This window comes from Chionomys nivalis, chromosome 5, assembly GCF_950005125.1.
Source record: "Chionomys nivalis chromosome 5, mChiNiv1.1, whole genome shotgun sequence".
Classification (NCBI taxonomy): Eukaryota; Metazoa; Chordata; class Mammalia; order Rodentia; family Cricetidae; genus Chionomys; species Chionomys nivalis.
The window spans coordinates 54,698,167-54,715,977 of NC_080090.1; the positions used below are offsets into that span (position 1 = coordinate 54,698,167).

The 17,811-nt window shown below is 47.3% G+C and overlaps 1 protein-coding gene across 3 annotated transcripts; it reads left to right on the forward strand.

Annotated features, from left to right (window-relative positions):
• Positions 1–2,824: 2,824 nt before the first annotated feature.
• Positions 2,825–16,685, forward strand: Pogk (pogo transposable element derived with KRAB domain). Of its 3 annotated transcripts, none has more exons than XM_057770208.1 (7): positions 2,825–2,956; positions 3,328–3,677; positions 4,114–4,247; positions 8,975–9,101; positions 9,762–9,860; positions 11,398–12,870; positions 14,997–16,685. In XM_057770208.1, exons 3-6 carry the CDS (start codon positions 4,116–4,118, stop codon positions 12,855–12,857), a joined length of 1,818 nt encoding a protein of 605 aa, XP_057626191.1. In that variant the 5' UTR covers positions 2,825–2,956; positions 3,328–3,677; positions 4,114–4,115; the 3' UTR covers positions 12,858–12,870; positions 14,997–16,685. The 3 variants fall into 3 exon arrangements, with proteins under 3 accessions (XP_057626191.1, XP_057626190.1, XP_057626189.1); XM_057770207.1 differs by having other exon boundaries at positions 15,013–16,685; XM_057770206.1 differs by lacking the exon at positions 14,997–16,685 and having other exon boundaries at positions 11,398–13,204.
• The last annotated feature ends 1,126 nt before the right edge of the window (positions 16,686–17,811 follow it).

Below are 17,811 nucleotides of genomic sequence, written 5' to 3' on the forward strand. Positions count from 1 at the left end.
TAAATGGGACCTCCTGAAACTGAGTAGCTTCTGTAAAGCAAAGGACACTGTCACTAAGACAAAAAGGCAACCCACTGACTGGGAGAAGATCTTCACCAACCCTGCAACAGACAAAGGTCTGATCTCCAAAATATATAAAGAACTCAAGAAACTAGACTTTAAAATGCTAATGAACCCAATAAAAAAATGGGGCACTGAACTGATCAGAGAATTCTCAACAGAAGAAATTCAAATGGCCAAAAGACACTTAAGGTCATGCTCAACCTCCTTAGCGATAAGGGAAATGCAAATTAAAACAACTTTGAGATACCATCTTACACCTGTCAGAATGGCTAAAATCAAAAACACCAATGATAGCCTTTGCTGGAGAGGTTGTGGAGAAAGGGGCACACTCATTCATTGCTGGTGGGAATGCAAACTTGTGCAACCACTTTGGAAATCAGTGTGGCGATTTCTCAGGAAATTTGGGATCAACCTACCCCAAGATCCAGTAATACCACTATTGGGAATATACCCAAGAGATGCCCCATCAAATGACAAAAGTATCTGTTCAACTATGTTCATAGCAGCATTGTTTGTAATAGCCAAAACCTGGAAACAACCTAGATGCCCTTCAATGGAGGAATGGATGAAGAAAGTGTGGAATATATACATATTAGAGTACTACTCAGCGGTAAAAAAACAATGACTTCTCGAATTTTGCGTGCAAATGGATGGAAATAGAAAACACTATCCTGAGTGAGGTATCCCAGACCCAAAAAGAGGAACATGGGATGTACTCACTCATAATCGGTTTCTAGCCATAAATAAAGGGCATTGAGCTTATAATTTGTGATCCTAGAGAAGCTAAATAAGAAAGTGAACCCAAAGAAAATCATATAGTCATCCGCCTGGAGAGGGGAAGTAGACAAGATTGCAGGGCAAAAACTGGGAACTTGCGGGTGAGGTGGCATGGGGCAAAGGGGAAATGGGATGAGAAACATGAGAAGGGGAGGATGGGAGGAGCTGGGGGATTGGGATGGTTGGGATATAGGAAGGGAGGATACGGGAGCAGCGAAGTATATATCCTAACTAAGGGAGCCATCTTAGGGTTGGCAAGAAACTTGACTCTAGAGGGGTTCGCAGGTGTCCAGGGAGATGTCCCCAGCTAGTACCTTGGGCAACTGAGGAGAGGGAACCTGAAATGACCCTGTCCTATACTGATAAATATCTTACATATCACCTTAGAACCTTCATCTGGCGATGGATCGAGGTAGAGACAGAGACTCAATTTGGAGCAACGGTCTGAGCTCTTAAGGTCCAAATGAGGAGCAGAAGGAGGGAGAACATGAGCAAGGAAATCAGGACCACGAGGGATGCACCCACCCACTGTGACAGTGGAACTGATTTATTGGGAGCCCACCAAGGCCAGCTGGTCTGGGACTGAATAAGCATGGGTTGAAACTGGACTCTCTGAGCATGGCGGACAATGAAGGCTGATGAGAAGCCAAGGACAATGGCACTAGGTTTTGATCCTAATACATGAACTGGCTTTGTGGGTGCTTAGCCTGTTTAGACGCTCACCTTCCTGGACATAGATAGAAGACCTTCGTCTTCCCGCAGGGCAGAGAATTTGGACTGCTCTCCAGTATCGAGAGGGAGGGGGAATGGTGTGGGGGGAGGAGAAGAGGAGTGAGGATAGGGGGAGGGGACTGGGGGGAGGGGGCAATATTTGGGAGGAGGGGAGGGAAATGGGAAACGGGGAGCAGGTGGAAATTTTAATTAAAAAAGAATAAAAAAAAAAAAAGCTCCCAACATAAATCTAACCGGAGAATCTTCTAGAATAATGAGGGTTGCGGGGTCTCTTGGAACATTGTGAAAGACCTGGATAAATCCAGGTGTTCCCCACTCCCCGCCCCCAGCAGGAAGAAAATAGCCAAAAATCTAACCAGGAAGAGAAGAATCAGGAATCTAGCGTTAGCCAGTTTAGTGACTGTGTTTCAGGAACTAGCTGAAGATAAAGTTAGATTGTAATCTTGAGAAACAGGAGAGTTTCCCCCTTGTGATTATCATTGTACTGTGTTTTAGGAACTAGCTGATTATGACCTTGGGAGTGGTCACGAGAGGCAGGGAGTTGACCCCTTGTGACCATCACTGGATTTTCGGAATTTTCTATGACCCTTTTGGATTACTGGGCTGCGGTTTCTTCCCTTAAAAACTCCTTCTCCCAGTCACTCGGGGTCGAACTCTTCCCCTGCGTGGGTTATGAGTCTCGGACCCAGTTGCACCGGTTCCGTTGCAGCAAGGACGGTCTCTCGTGAGTTACTGGGGGGGGGGGGGGGGGGCGGGGGGGGGGAGGGCTGTCGTGTTATCCGTAGACTTTAGTGAGAGTCTCCCCAGCACTGGGGGTCTTTCAATTGTTGCTATATTCTCCACAGAGTTGCAGGCAAACAACTCGAAAGAACTTCTACACAGCAGCTTCGACCAGGGGATTACATGCTTGGGAGTTAATGGTAAATACTGCAAAAATCGCGTCTCTGGTATGTCAGGAACAGCGTTCTGGGCAGAATAGGAACGCGAAGTCGGGTCACCCCTCCACCTCCTCGGTGGGCTAGGGTCACAGTGCATTATTCCTGGACGCCTGTGCCGAGCGGTCACTGGTGTCTCGCCGAGCAAACGCCCACCTCAGCGGCGACAACCGAGCCAACCACCGAGAAAGACCGCTCTGCTCCCGAGTGCTCCAGGTCGGCAGGCAGCACCGAGGTCGCCGGAAGCACCGCCGAGGCCCGCTGACGTCATCGCTCACGCCCCGCCCCTAACACCCTCGGTCCCGCCCTCCCCTCCCCTCCCACCACGTGTCCTCGCTCGGTCGCGTGGGGCCTCGCTGGGGCGGCTGGAGCGGAGGAACCGGTGGCGCGGTGAATGCTGGGCCGTAGCCCTTGTCGCCCTCGGCGGCGACACCGCCCGTTCGGCCGGGGTGAGTGCGCGCTGGACGCGGGGCTGGGGCGGCCCCTCCTCGGGGCTGGTGTCTGGGGGAGGCTGGGCCGCGGCCGGGCGGGGGCCGCGGATGGCAGCTGTCGCCGCCGCCGTCTTTGTTGTGGGCCGGCCGGGGAGGTGGGCGGTGCGGGACGTCGCCGCCCCGCAGGTGCACGGAGCACCCGAGCTGGGAGCGTGTGCAGGGGCGGCGGGGGAAGTGTCGGGCAAGATGGCTGGAGTGAGCAGGGACGACGGCGGCGGCGGGCACCTTCGCGCCGGCCCCTCCCACCTCCCGCCCCGAAGCCTGGTGCAGGCCGCGGCCAACTTCAGGCCCAAGCTCCCGGGACCTCACGGGTATTCCTGCCTCCGTAGGCTGCCTCCCGCCTCCGGAAACATTGGAGACGCTGACTCCGAACTCCGGGAAGATCTTGGCTTCGGAAGTCCCGGAAGATGGGACGCACGAGATACACACTCCCTACACACCCAGCAGTTGCCGGCAGTCTTTTAAGGGGAAGCTCTTTGTACCAGCCTGAGGAAGCTTCGAGTACAGAGAATTTGCGACCCAGAGGCGAGGAGTCCTGCCAGGTCTGGGTTGGCCTTCGCCCCCCAGGCACACCCCCTTCCGTCTCACGGACTTGGCTTTGGGAGGTCCTTTAAGGAAGAAAGACTGTTAAGTTTCTGGACTGGCCTGTGGATAGCGCCTGTGAATCTGGAAAATCCAGGTGATAAGTTTTTGTGCTAACTAGTCAAACGTCCTGTCTAGACTCAGACTCTGGCCTGGTAGCAGATCAGCACCGCTCTCCTCTGGCCCCGGTTCCGTGTTCAGTTGGTACTGGCAGTGGGAAGCTTAGGCCTGTCAGTGCTCTGTTGAAACCTCCCCTTGCCCCTCCGCTGCTCTCACTTCTGTCCTTCTGCACAAATGGTCTGGGATAACTAGTCAGGTTTCCCGAACCACAAAATGCTTTAAGTATTTGAAGCTAGCTAAATATATTATCTGCCTACAGCCCCTCTAATAATGATGAAATAGCCACTTTCCCTGAATCCCTGTCTTCTAGCTGGAAGCAGACAGTGCTTTGCCGGTTTGTGTGTGTCTTAACCACCCTCTCGGTCTGAGAGTTCACACTGACACCTGGCTTGTCTGCTAAATCTTGCGCACAGAGATGGAGTCCCCAGCCTACCCTCCAGACATGACTCCGAAAGAAGAGCAAGAGGAGGCGATTCGGATCCGGGGATTGGAGGATGGCCCCCCCATAGACATGCAGAAAGTACTGATTGGTTCCGAAGGCTCGTGGGTAAGTAAGAGGGTGTGGGAATCCAGCCTGGGAGCCAGGTTTGCCTTCGGTCTCCTCCTGGGGCAGATGTGGGAAGTAAAAATAGCCCAGACTCATGTTTGCATTCCTGAGGGAAAAACCCTGTGGCTTCAAAAGGCAGTGCGGATTGTGGAGGGAGGGATGGTGATGGGAACGGGGCCTCCGCACCAAGGCTGATTTCAGGCCTCGGGAACTGAGACCTTGTCTGCCTGACACTGTCATTCACCCATTTCCTGTGTGCCTGACTTAATAGCATCATAGATATTGTAGGCACCAAATACCTTTAAGACTCGGGTCGCTGAGTGCTGCGCGTGCGAGCGCGTGTGTGTGACTGTGTGTCTGTGTGTCCGTGTCAGTGGAAATGCTAAGCTCCAGGGAATGTACAAGTGTAAGTGCGACGGTATCTAATACATGCGTTTGCTTACAGTAGTTACTGGAGGCATGGAAACTAAGCACGAGTTGTAAATATTTTTAGTAAGTAATAATGGATATTGCTTAGTTTTATATTGTATATAAACATTATCAATATCATCAATACATAATGTCCTTTTTGCCCAATAAAAGGGAAGCCTTTTGTCATAGAACACCTTCCAAATTACCTAGTCCACCCTTCCTACAGGACCTCAGGTACCAAAAGATACCTGCTTTACTGCCCAGATCCCTGTGTCCACTGGCTTCCTGAGCCACAGCCCTACCAGCAGAGTGCGTTTGTGTGTTATGTCTCAGTGTAAACTGCCGGGCATCGCTAGGCTCTGGGCTCACTGATCTGAAGCTGTGCTACCTTTACCCGTTAGCGTTTGTCACCCTGTCTTCTGACTCACGCAGTGGTCAGTTCTGGAACTTGAAGACCTCAAAGCAGCAGAAACCCTGGATTCTAAGGTTATATCGAGCAACCCAGAATATCTAAAGAGGCTGGAGCAGTATGGAAATCGGGTGTAGTCAAAGTAGAGATCTGATTGTGTTGAAGAAATGAGAAAAGCAGGCCTTGCCCAGGAAAGAAGTGAGCAGAGTAGCTGGAGGCTGGAGGAAGAGGCCCTGCAGCTTGAGAGGTGGGCTCAGGTTTGGACATTTGGAAGCTCCAGGAAATCAGTTGTCCATTGACAGCCACTGCACAGCATTAAGACAAATCCCTGCCTTCCTGCAGCCCCTAGTCTCATAAGGGAAAGAAGCAGCCTAGAGCAGCTCAGGATTCTCACTCAGGCCTGACAGTGTGCTTCTTACAGAAAGCCTAGCCTTAAGCAGGGGACAGTTTTGCCCCTCCCCACTCTGGAACATTTAGCAGTATATGGAGGTAATTTTAGTTGTTATGACCCAAAGTAGACGTTGGGGTGTGAGGCCTTTATTGCATCCTTGGTTTGAGCCAAGGATCTCCCTATACATCTGCAGTGCAGTTGAAGGTATCCTGCACATACAGAGAGGAACTGGGTTGTCCAAAATGTCAGTAACATATGGTTGAGACGCTCATCTAGCACATTAGAAGAAGAGAAAATAGAATCTATTTTAAATGCATATTTTTTAATAAAGTGGTTCGTAAGAAGTACTCACATGTAAGTATGCTCTGTAATAGAATGGGAGTAGAAAGACAATTTCAAGTAGAATAAATATACTTTGAACTGAGCCTTATAATGAGTGGGATGAGCAGAGGAAAGGAAGAGGTCATCTCCAGGCAAGAGAACAGCATGGTCAGAGGCTTGGAAGAGAGGCTGTGGGTGGAGCTAGGAGACACCTTGAAGCTGGAACCAAAACATGCAGTGGGAAAAGGTAAAGTCGAGGGATGGGACATGGTGTGCTGTGCTGGGTAGTTAGAGCTGGCCTGAGTAACTTTGAGGAATGAGTCTTAAACCCATCAGTCTACATGAATAGGCCTCTGTAGAGCAGAGTTGGGAAGGATTACATACTAATCACCTTGGTAAGGCCAGGGTTTCCTGTTGAGACAACACTGGCTTTGGAATCACACTCTAGCTGTATGAATTCAGCTAAGCTACTTAGCCACTGCTTCCTTAGCCATAAAAGTTCAGTAGCAGTCCCTATATCCATAGCTTATTTAAATAATTCAAAGAGATAATATGTTTACGTGATTGGAAATACCCTGGGCAGTGCCTAACCTCGCAGGGCTCCATTGATACAGTGGTTTTAGCTCCTCAGGTGCAGCATCTCTAGTAAGCCTCTAGTAGGAAAGTGCTTTTCAGAACAGTTACCCTTGCAGATAAGGATTGGGACGCCAGCTTCCCAGAAGAGCAAGATAGTGCACACAAACTGGAGAACACTCCTCTGATGAGTCCTTAATCACGTGAGAGAGGAAGGACAGGAATTGCCGGTAAGGCCAAGGGGAATGAAGAAGCGTGAACTGCCTGCCGCCTGCCTGCCGCTCAGCTTTAACTGCAGCCAGCACTGCTTACCTTCTGCTGCTCTTGAGCAAATAAAAGGCCTGCATAGCAGGACCCAAAGTCTTGCCTCAACTTCACAGGGCTCTGGGGAGACTTCTAAGCCTCTCTATTGTGCTTTGGGTGCTTGTTTTGGACTTGGTTGAAGATACTTTAACCGTGTTCTAGTTAGAAGATGAGCCTCCACACCAGCTCTAGTCAACTAGGCCTGCATTCTCCTGTCAGTGAACAGGAGATTATAAATAGTTATGGCCTAGATCTAGAACTTGTAAGGGAGTGAAAAGGCCAGAGAGAGTTGTTTAAAATCTTGGGTAATAGGAATAGAGTCTGAGCTGCCTGGTTTTCAGATTGAGGAAGTCTGAGGAAAGCCTAAGAACCACACCTCCTGCTGTTCCACATGTGAAGAAGTTTTGTTCAGTTTTACTCCAAAGAGTTGACTTGGTTTATTGACAAAATTTTAATTTTTAAACTGTTCCAAGTAGGACAAGAGAAGAGAAATCCAGAGGTAATATGTTTGCCTCAATAACTCATTCAGCAATATATAGTATGTGCATACTAGCTATAGAAGTAGTTCTTAGTCTATGGATCATGATACCTCTCGGGGTCAAATGTCCTGCATAGCAGATATTTACAATTCATAACAGTAGCAAAATTAAAGTTCTGAAGTAGCAAAAATGAAATAATTTTATGGCTAGGAGTGACCACAGCATGAGGAACTATTATTAAAGGGTCACAGTGTTAGGAAGCTTGAGAACCACTGGGCTATCGGAAGCATCTTTGGCTTAGGGAAACAAAGTAATTGCAGGTTGTTTTCAGCAAAGTCAGATTTAAGTGATGAGCAGAGAAGTGAAACAAATGCACAGTGTGACAAGCCAGAGTTACAAGCAGGACATCAAGGTGCCGTGCAGGTGTGTGTACAGCCTGGAGAACGGTGTGCCTGGGCTCGGTCTTGGGAGATGGGTGGGTGTGAAAGAAGAGGACCTTAAGGGCCCAGGGGGATAGTGGGCAGAGATAGATAGGCATCAGGGAACAATGAGCAGTTAATACAGCTGTAAGATGGATGGAGAGTCCTTTGGGACAAAGCTTTCTCCTCTCTAGTGAGAGCCTTGGACTCACACAGTGCTGGGTTCGTGTCTCAACCTTGCCACTATTGACTGTGTGTCTTTTGCCTAGAAATGAGGATCCCCTGAGCCCATCCCCACGGCCCTTGATAAACTGGAAATCTTTGCTCTGTTGTGAGATTATTGGGGGAAATCAAGGAGCAGTTACAGGGCCCTTCCCAGCAAGTGTTTGCATATAGAAAAGAGTATGGTGGTAACAGTATAGTAAGTGGGTCTAGATGACAAGGGAAGAAAGGCCATGGTGTGTGAGTGACTGACAGACACTTGATCTTGAAGAGGCCGCTAGCCATATATACACTTGATTTTTTTTTTCTAAGCTAAGGAGAAAAAATATGATCACCCAGCCCCAAGATAGAGCTTTGAGAAATAAGTTTGAAGGAGAGAATGCCAGAAATAAGTTCATTGGTGATTTCTTAACACTAAATATGAGCTTTGGAGTAGGATTTCTAATGACCCCAAAAGAAAATGCAGTAGAAAAGAAAGCAAATCAGTTGGAAAAGTAAGAGATTTTGGTTGCTGGCCTTTAGCTAGGAAGGCATGCCCTCCTTCTGGGACCCAGAAAAAGGGATGGAAGAATGGGGAAGGGAGCAGGCATCCTAGTCTAGCATAAAAGCCTACCTACCATTTTGCTGGGTTCTCATTCTGTATGTGAGGCCCGAATTAGCCCTTCTTTGCTGCTTTTGCGCCTAGATTGGAAGGGCCTAGTAAGGTGCCTTCTCCAGATGACTCTCAGGACAGCATTGGTGTAGTGTTGACTCATTCAGAAGAAGAAAGTCTGTGATCCTCAAAGATGCCATGGAGAGCAGTAATCTTGTTCAGTTTAGGGTCTCTGGCTAGGCAATAGAGAGGTTGTAAGATGAGATGGACAGCTTTATGGGGATATTTATTCAGGGCATGGCTGAGTCTTGACTTTGGAGTCCCAGGTGAACTGTGAGCAGATCTCATGCAGTATCTGAGGAGACGATGCCCAGAGTCCCCCACCCTGATGATGGCAGCTGCTGTGGTGGTGGGACACAGGAGGTTTCCCACGCACTTGTCCCCAAGAGCAGTGAGAATAGACAGACCATTCCCCCTGGGTGAGAGCCCTGACCTGACCTGTGAGAGTGAAGGCTGCATTGTACCCACTTGTCTGTCACAGCCCATCAGATGTGCACACCTGTGCCTGTACTTGCTAATCATTGAGAAAGTATTGTTCGTGTTCCAGGTACCAGTCCTATTTGATGAGGTGGCCATATATTTTTCGGATGAGGAGTGGGAAGTTTTGACAGAGCAACAAAAAGCCCTCTACCGGGAAGTCATGAGGATGAATTATGAGATTGTCCTGTCCCTGGGTAATGCTTTGTTTTCCTTTGTCTTCTGGGAAGCTCTGGACCCAGAGACGTGTATCATTATCTCTGTCTTCTCTGTTGCATCTAGTCTCCTCATCTGAATGGGACTCTCCTCCCATGCTGTGCCAGCTTCATTCCCTGGTTTTGATTTGGGCAGGACATACAGATGGCGCCTTTCTATTTGAAAACTCGTGTTAGCTCTTAAAACAGTCCTCTTTTGGCCCAAGTGTTTTCGTTACTTAAAAAAACATGAGACAAAAAGTGTAGCCTTTAAAATGTCATCATGGATCTAGGAAGGAAAGCTTTGTTGTCCTCAGACACTTGAGGGTGTGCACAAAGAGTGCTCCCCCTAACACTTAGACTGGCATCACCCCTCTTCTCAGAGCATAGGCGTTTGGAAGAATTTCCCAGTTTTGATCAGTTGGGTTCCAAAATGTTGATTGTTTCCACGATTGTATCCACCCACCTCCCTGCTAGTCAGTGTACTTTGCTGTTGCTAGTACCAGCTCCCATTAGCAGAGGTCCAGGAATGCCCCGCCTGTGCTTTCCATCCTTTGTGTTTCTAAGGATCACCCAGCTCTGCTCCTGTCTTCTTCAGTGGGGTGAGGGTGTTCCTTACTCCATAATACACAGTTATTTCCCTGCTTTATTTCCTATGAACAGAATTCCCATTCCCTAAGCCAGACGTGATCAGTCGGTTGGAAAGAGAAGAGGAGTATCCTAATTCTGATGACTGGCGGCTCCAGGGAGTAACCTTTGCAGGTACTGCGTGAACCAGTTCAACATACACCCAAGGGAAACAAGCCAGGTTTTCGGTTTCAGTGTGTATTCTGTAGTGTATTTAGGAGTGAGGCACAAATGTTGTGTGTAGGCTTTGGAATGCAAAGATCCCTTTTTAGCACTGTATGGACTTGGTGACCTTTGTCTCCTGGGCCTCCAGTTCTTCGTTACTGGCTGTGAGTTTCCACTGTGATGTGCACATGGTGCATGGATGAAGTGACCTGAGGCTGACACAGCATTTGGTCCACACCAGAGAGCATGACTGCTTTGTCAGCATGCCATGTGCCTCTACAAATTGGGCATAATGAGAGGAGGGACAAAGCACACTGGTAGATTTAGTTACTCGAGGCTTCCTGTTCCTCTGGGTAGGAAAGGCAGTAAGAGCTGTAGTACACATTTGGATAGTTATTTCTAAGAAGTACCTAATTTTTCAAAAGAGTTGGAAAAATATATTTAATCCCAACACTTGGGAGGTAGAGGCAGGAGGATCTGAAGTTCAAGGTCATTCTTAGCCTGAGCTAGATGAGACAACCTCAAAAGAAGGGGGGAAAAGTATGTGTATTAGTGCACCCCCACACCCCCACATACTTATACACATATGTGTGCATATGTATCATAATTTTGAGACTACCAAAATATATTTGCTTTTCTCTGTGATGGGTTTTAAATGCTATATTTCACTGATTCCACAACATGTTTTTCTTTTTGTTTTACTGATGTTACAGTTGAGAATGCCTCTTAAAATGGATGGCATGTGATAGCTGTTTTTAATAATACTTTATGTTTTGGAAGATATGGTAATCACGATAAACCGTTTCCTGTGACTACCTTCCCAATGGAAATGTATGATGATGACACAGTTCCGTCTGTGTCCTGCAGGAGCCAGGTGTCTGCAGTATAGGCTTCATTTTGCTAACTTGGGTTTTGCTGTAGGTTTTTGTTGCTTTATTATGATTTGGTTCAGTTCAGTTGCAGGGCTGTGAGTCAGTGCATGGTGCGTCCAGATATTTGTAGTATTAGGAATATGGAGACATTTGGCTCCCCATCCACATTAGCAATGGGTGATACTGGTATAAATGGGGATGGAGACTGATAAGCAAGCTCTAGCCCCAGCTGTCTTTTTGTTTCCTTTATATTTTGAGACAGTGTGGCATTGAACTTGAGAATCCTCCTGCCTTTGCCTCCCAAATAGCTGGGATTACAGGGCTACACCACGAGGCCCACACATAAACATCGTTTTCATCCATACGTGGTCCTGATATTATTTTCTCCATGTTTAGTACCTGTATTCAGTTCCCACTGAAAGTTCTCTCGTCACTTCATAGCTTGGTGGCTGTGCTATATTTCATAGCATCTATGGTCTCTTTGCTCGAGTACTGTGAAAATAAGATTTGGGTAGCCCATGCTATTGGGACATAGATAAGGACTTAGTCTGGGTTATTTGTTAAACTTTTGGTTCACTTTTATGAGTGCCAGATTAAACATTATGGCATTATTTTTGCCCTTATTTATCTTCTAGAAAATGAAGAATCTGACTTTAACACTCCACATTGGGCAAGCCCAGTGACTGCCACCTCCCATTTCCCTCAACCTCAGCAATTCAACAGCTTTTGGCATCTGCCTCGGGACATCGCTGAGCTGCCTGAATGGAGTGAGGGGTACCCCTTCTACATGGCCCTGGGCTTCCCAGGGTGTGACCTCTCAGCTGATGACTTGGCTAGCAGGTTTCAGTTCAGTAGGGGCATGCGCCGCAGCTACGATGCCGGGTTCAAATTGATGGTGGTGGAGTATGCCGAAAGCACCAACAACTGTCAGGCTGCCAAGCAGTTTGGGGTATTGGAAAAAAATGTTCGAGACTGGCGAAAAGTGAAGCCACAGCTCCAAAATGCCCATGCCATGCGGCGGGCATTCCGAGGCCCTAAGAATGGAAGGTTTGCTCTGGTGGACCAGCGTGTTGCCGAGTATGTCAGATATATGCAGGCCAAAGGGGACCCCATCACCAGGGAAGCAATGCAGTTGAAAGCTCTTGAAATTGCCCAGGAAATGAACATTCCAGAGAAAGGATTCAAGGCAAGTCTGGGCTGGTGTAGAAGAATGATGAGAAGGTATGACCTATCTCTGAGGCATAAAGTGCCGGTTCCCCAGCACTTGGCCGAGGACCTGACTGAGAAGCTCATCACTTATCAGCAGAGCGTGCTGGCTCTGCGCCGGACACATGACTATGGAGTGGCACAGATGGGCAATGCAGATGAGACACCCATCTGCTTAGAAGTGCCCTCTAGAGTGACTGTAGACAACCAGGGTGAAAAGCCTGTCCTGGTCAAGACACCAGGTAGGGAGAAATTGAAGATCACAGCCATGCTGGGTGTCTTGGCTGATGGGAGGAAGTTACCCCCATACATCATTTTGAGGGGAACATATATTCCCCCTGGGAAGTTCCCCAGTGGCATGGAAATCCGCTGCCACCGCTATGGGTGGATGACTGAGGACTTGATGCAAGACTGGTTGGAAGTTGTGTGGAAACGGAGGACTGGAGCTGTGCCCAAACAACGAGGGATGTTGATCCTGAATGGCTTCCGGTGTCATGCCACCGACTCGGTAAAGAGTTCCATGGAAAGCATGAACACAGACATGGTGATCATCCCAGGTGGTCTGACGTCACAGCTGCAGGTGTTGGATATGGTGGTCTACAAGCCTCTGAATGACAGTGTCCGGGCCCAGTATTACAACTGGCTTCTGGCGGGGAACCTGGCACTGAGCCCCACTGGAAATGCTAAGAAGCCACCACTGGGCCTCTTCCTGGAGTGGGTCATGATGGCATGGAACAGCATCTCAAGTGAATCAATTGTCCAGGGGTTCAGAAAGTGCCACATCTCCAGCAACTTAGAGGAGGAAGATGACGTTCTGTGGGAAATTGAGAGCGAGCTATCCAGAGAACCACCAAAAGAATGTGATCCTGAAAGTGTGGCGGTCAACTGAGGGAAGAGTTGAGGTAACTGGCCAGCAGTTGATCTCACCATCACTGATGCCCCGGTCATGCCTAGCACTCACCCTTTTTCTGGCCACGAGTTTCCCTTTTCCAATTCTGTTCAAAAAAGCCTGCCATGCCACAGTGTAAACAACAGGTCATCAACATTCTCTTTGGAATCTTGTTCTGTGGCCTGGATCCAGGAATACCTCTGTAGTGGGTAAGGTGAACAGGGAGCTGCCGGAACACTTCACATGAGCGCAGTACTACTTCAGAAAGTTACTTGGTCCAACAGTGTTCCATTCACAAAGTTTGTCTGGGAAGATAACTTTCTTCTCTTAAAAATTCTGAACTTTTATGGCTGGTCTGTGTGCTTGCATTACTTAACATAGTTGCACTGCCTGTTGCTGATCTGTGGGACCATAACCCAGGGAGATAGTAGAGTCTGCTTTAGTACCTCTGAGCCTCAGCTCTGTGTCCTGGGGTGATCATCCCATGCCTATTGTTTGCTTTCCTCTAGGAAATGTTGAGAGTTTTAAAACATCATCTTAGTCTCATGGAACTTAGCTGGGGTGAACCATTACAGTCAGTTCCTATTGTCAACAGATGTCTGAAAAGTGTTAATTTGGTCTTGAAAGTGCTGCAGAGCTGGCTCAGCAGTGAAGAGAATGTGCTACCCTTGCAAAGAACCTTTGGTTCCCAGCACCTGCATCATGCAGCTCACAATCACCTGTGACTCCAGCATCAGGAGACCCAGGGACCTCTTAACCTGTAGTCACATACTCATTTCTACACAGAAACACAGTATATATATATATAAAATTAAAAATAAATCTTTGGGCTCGAGAGATGGCTCAGCAGTTAAGAGTGCTTACTGTTCGTTCTTGCAGAAGACTAGAGTTCAGTTTCCAGCACCCACATGACAGCTCACAACCAAGGGAATTCCAGTTCCAAGGAGTACAGTGCTCTTCTGGCCTCTGCCAGTACCTGCATGCATATGGTACACATATCTTTGTGCAGTCTCACACATACAAAAATAAATTTTATTTGAAAATTGGTTTCTAGAAATAGTACTATAGTGAGTGAAGTTTAAGGCCCTACGGTCATCAGGTGATATGAGGGAAGCAGAAGAGGAGCGACATTGGAAGAAAGCAGGTATGGGAGCCAGGCAGAGCCCACCTGGAAAGCCCACAGCCTTGAGTGAGCAGGAGAATACCAGAATACGGGATACATGGGAAGCACAGACACCTCACCCATTCTCATTTTCACCTACAGCCCGTCTCTTAACAGGAGACCTCAAACTATCTTAACATACCTTCCCTTTATAAAAAAGAAGAAAAGACATTTTTATTAGTGTACATTTTACTTGCCCACCCACCATCCAACATTTTGAAATCCCAATGGAAATCTCCACCCAAGCACAGGTTCTTAGTGGCATACACCTCCTTCCTACCCTGACATCCTACCCTCGACACAGCCCTAATCCTAGGGTAGAGCAGTTATAAAATTACATCCAAGATAACAGATCTATCTTCCCATGTCCCCACTCTGTGTAAAGTCCCGTGGAGTCTGGCTCCTTCCCCACTGCCCACTCTGCTGCCCCCGCCGTGTAAAGTCCCGTGGAGTCAAGCTCCTGCTGCCCCCACTGTGTAAAGTCCTGTGGAGTCCGGCTCCTTCCCCACTGCCCACTCTGCTGCCCCCACTGTGTAAAGTCCTGTGGAGTCAGGCTCTTTCCCCACTGCCCACTCTGCTGCCCCCACTGTGTAAAGTCCTGTGGAGTCAGGCTCTTTCCCCACTGCCCACTCTGCTGCCCCCACTGGCAGCTGTAGTTGTAGTTGTTTTGTCTTTTCTCATTCTTGCTTTTCCCCTCTGTTAGAAAACATTTGTAATTTTTTAAGCAATGTACCACTCGAACCCAATCAGAACCTGTCCCGGAAGAGGAGAGGGCAGGAAACGATGCTAAACCACAGTTGTGTACACAGGTACTCAGCCCAGTCAGCATGAGTTTTCTGCCCCTCCAGATGCCATCGGGGAGTAATAGAAATAGACAGGGATACACAAGGGGCACTAAAACAACCTCCTGTCATGGAATAGAATGCTATATTTTAAAGTTAGGAAATATCCAGGAATCTAAGCTAATTCATATTTAGGTTCTCTGTTTTCCAGCAAATGAAACTGATAGAAGCACCTGGAAGAAAAAAGCACTTGTAAGAAGATGGCTGCAGAGGGGCCAAAAAGGGCAATAGGCTCTGAACATCTCAGGTCTGGACAGCAGCCTGAGCATCCCATCTCAAGACAGCCCCACCCACCCTATCCCATCCAGTGGCAGCCAAGCCTAAGACCCTTAAGTTTAGCAACAAGCTTAGAACAACATTCTGCCCCGTTCCTCCTTTGGGAGCTGTCTCCTCTGCTCGTTATAGAAGCCTGTAAACACGAATGGACAAAGATATTTCCTGGAGAAGAGAATGTTGTTCAGCACCAAGATGCGCCACGTCACCACAGCTCTCGTGTCTCCTCTGTGAAGCAGAAACCTCAAGTATAAACCTTTGCAGACGCTTCAGTAGAGCCTGACTCCACACAGGTCAAGACTACAGAAAAGCTCTGGTAGAAAGCCATCACTCCTGTACTGCTGTTCTTACACATGTCACTGAGGGAATGAGATTAATAACCACAAAATCAAGACACTGGCTTGGTGCTGGAAGATGGCTTTTCTAGAGGTAAACTAGGTTAGTATGGAAGATGAGAGTTTAAAATAAATGATGCTGTTAGACTTACCTTCCTAATCTGGTCAGCAGCTAGACCTTTTTAGGGTTAATGACCCTACTTTTCCTATTACCCTCTTTAATGAGGCAACCCTTGGTATACGAGCCTTTGCTCTTCAGGCTGCTTGCAGAAGTCTCTAAATCATCTGCTGTCTACACAGAACAAGGCCCACTGACTCATACTTACTTGGTTAATTTCTTTAATATTTTAATCTAAAGGGCAGTGGGAAGGATTGGGCCGTGAGCCACAGCTGCTTTCAGACTTCACAAAAATAGGTATGAGTCATTGACTTTTTCCACAATAGTAATTTGCATTCTTGTGTAAGTCAACTGTTAAGAAAAACATTCCTTCAAAGCTATCTATGCTACAAAAATTCTACCAGAACCTCATAGGCAAAGCCGTTGCTAGGTCTGTCATTCAAAATACTCAGTCTGCCCACCAGGCTGCTGTAACCACTTTTCCTCCGCTCAGCTCATGTGGACACTGCACTGTGCATGGCATCTTTACCAGTTTCTGCTCGGGTATGCATCTTCCTGTTTGCTGTCAACTTTTCTGATCTGTTTTCACCAGTTTCTCAGAGTTCCAAACACATGAGAATGACTTCTAAGATCTGAATGAACAGACATCTTGTTTCTGATTGGCTTTGTCTGTGCTGTCCTGTCACCCCCACATGACAACTGTTACTCCCCATCCCATCAGGTTTTCCCTCCTTCCCTGTCCTCTTTCCCGACTTTCTTTCTCTTGCTTGGGAGCTTAAAAGATGCCATCTTGGGCTTTCCACATAGAAGCCAGGTATCTTAACAAAGAGGAGAAAATGGACTTAACTCCTGTTTCATTCTCTAACATCACTCATCAGCTGAGATGCCTTACAGGTTGCATAGCACTGGAACTTTTCTAGAGTAATGGTTCTGCTGCCAGGGTCTTCTGGGAGTTCTTCACTGGCTGAAGACGATCTATGCTGAACAACCCCAGTACAGCTGTTTAGCAGAATAACAGTTAACCAGAAAATTACTATAGCACACTGAAACTGCTACTCCCCACTAAATAGAAGCTGATCCCAGTAATAAACTTTGATAACAAAGACAATAGGCTCTGGTGGTTTTGTTTATCTGTTAGTATTGTCAAAAGTTAAATTTTAATCTATTGCCTATACTTGATTCATCAGATTTGGTAGCACTGTATTACACCTTTGAAGCAAAGGCCTCATGGGATGTACTGTGTTACAGGCATTTTTTTGAGGGGAATATGGGGTTTAAAACTAGTTCTTAAATGTTGGAGGGGTTTGGATAGGTTTCCTCAATAAGTCATGTGTTAGCAGTGTTAAGAACATCCATAAAGCCGGGCGGTGGTGGCGCACGCCTTTAATCCCAGCACTCGGGAGGCAGAGGCAGGCGGATCTCTGTGAGTTCGAGACCAGCCTGGTCTACAAGAGCTAGTTCCAGGACAGGCTCCAAAACCACATAGAAACCCTGTCTCGAAAAAACAAAACAAAAACAAAAAAAAACAAAAAAAAAGAACATCCATAAAAGTTACAGATGAGTCAAAGTGTGCTAACAAGTTGATGGACAGAAATCTCCATTTTTCATAAATTTCTCAAGTGAGAGCATCATTCACTGGCCTTTACTGTGCTATTAGGCAATGGAGTGTTGGGTGGACTCAGTCACAGCAGGGGTGACAGCAGTGCTCGAGTGCTACTGTTGTGTGTGCATGATCCACAAGCAAGCAAGGCAGACTTTTAGCAGTCAAACTGTGGCTAAATATGACTGCAAACCTCAGGGTAGAGATAACTACTTCGTTTCTAACAGCTTGCTTCTTCTGAGGATTTTTCCTAAGTGATCCTTGACAATATATGTTCATAATTTCTTAAATTATAGGAGACTGCACATAGACTCACAACTGGCAGAGGTATCAAAAGGAGCCAGCCTTTGGTGGAACACAAAGTTTGCAATCTTTTGTAAGAACTCTTGAATATCCTAATTATTCTTATGTCCTGACCTTACCGCCAAGCCTATCCCCCCACTTCAGAAAATCCCTTGACAACTGGCATGGAAGACAGATGTGAGTGTAGACCTCAAAATAATTAAGGTAAAATCATTGCATTGATTCTGGAGTTTGTGGTCCCACTGGTTAGTGACTAAGTGAAGGCCAGGGCCTAACACAGTGAACAGTCTACAGCTTAGAACCTCCTCTGCTACACAGAAA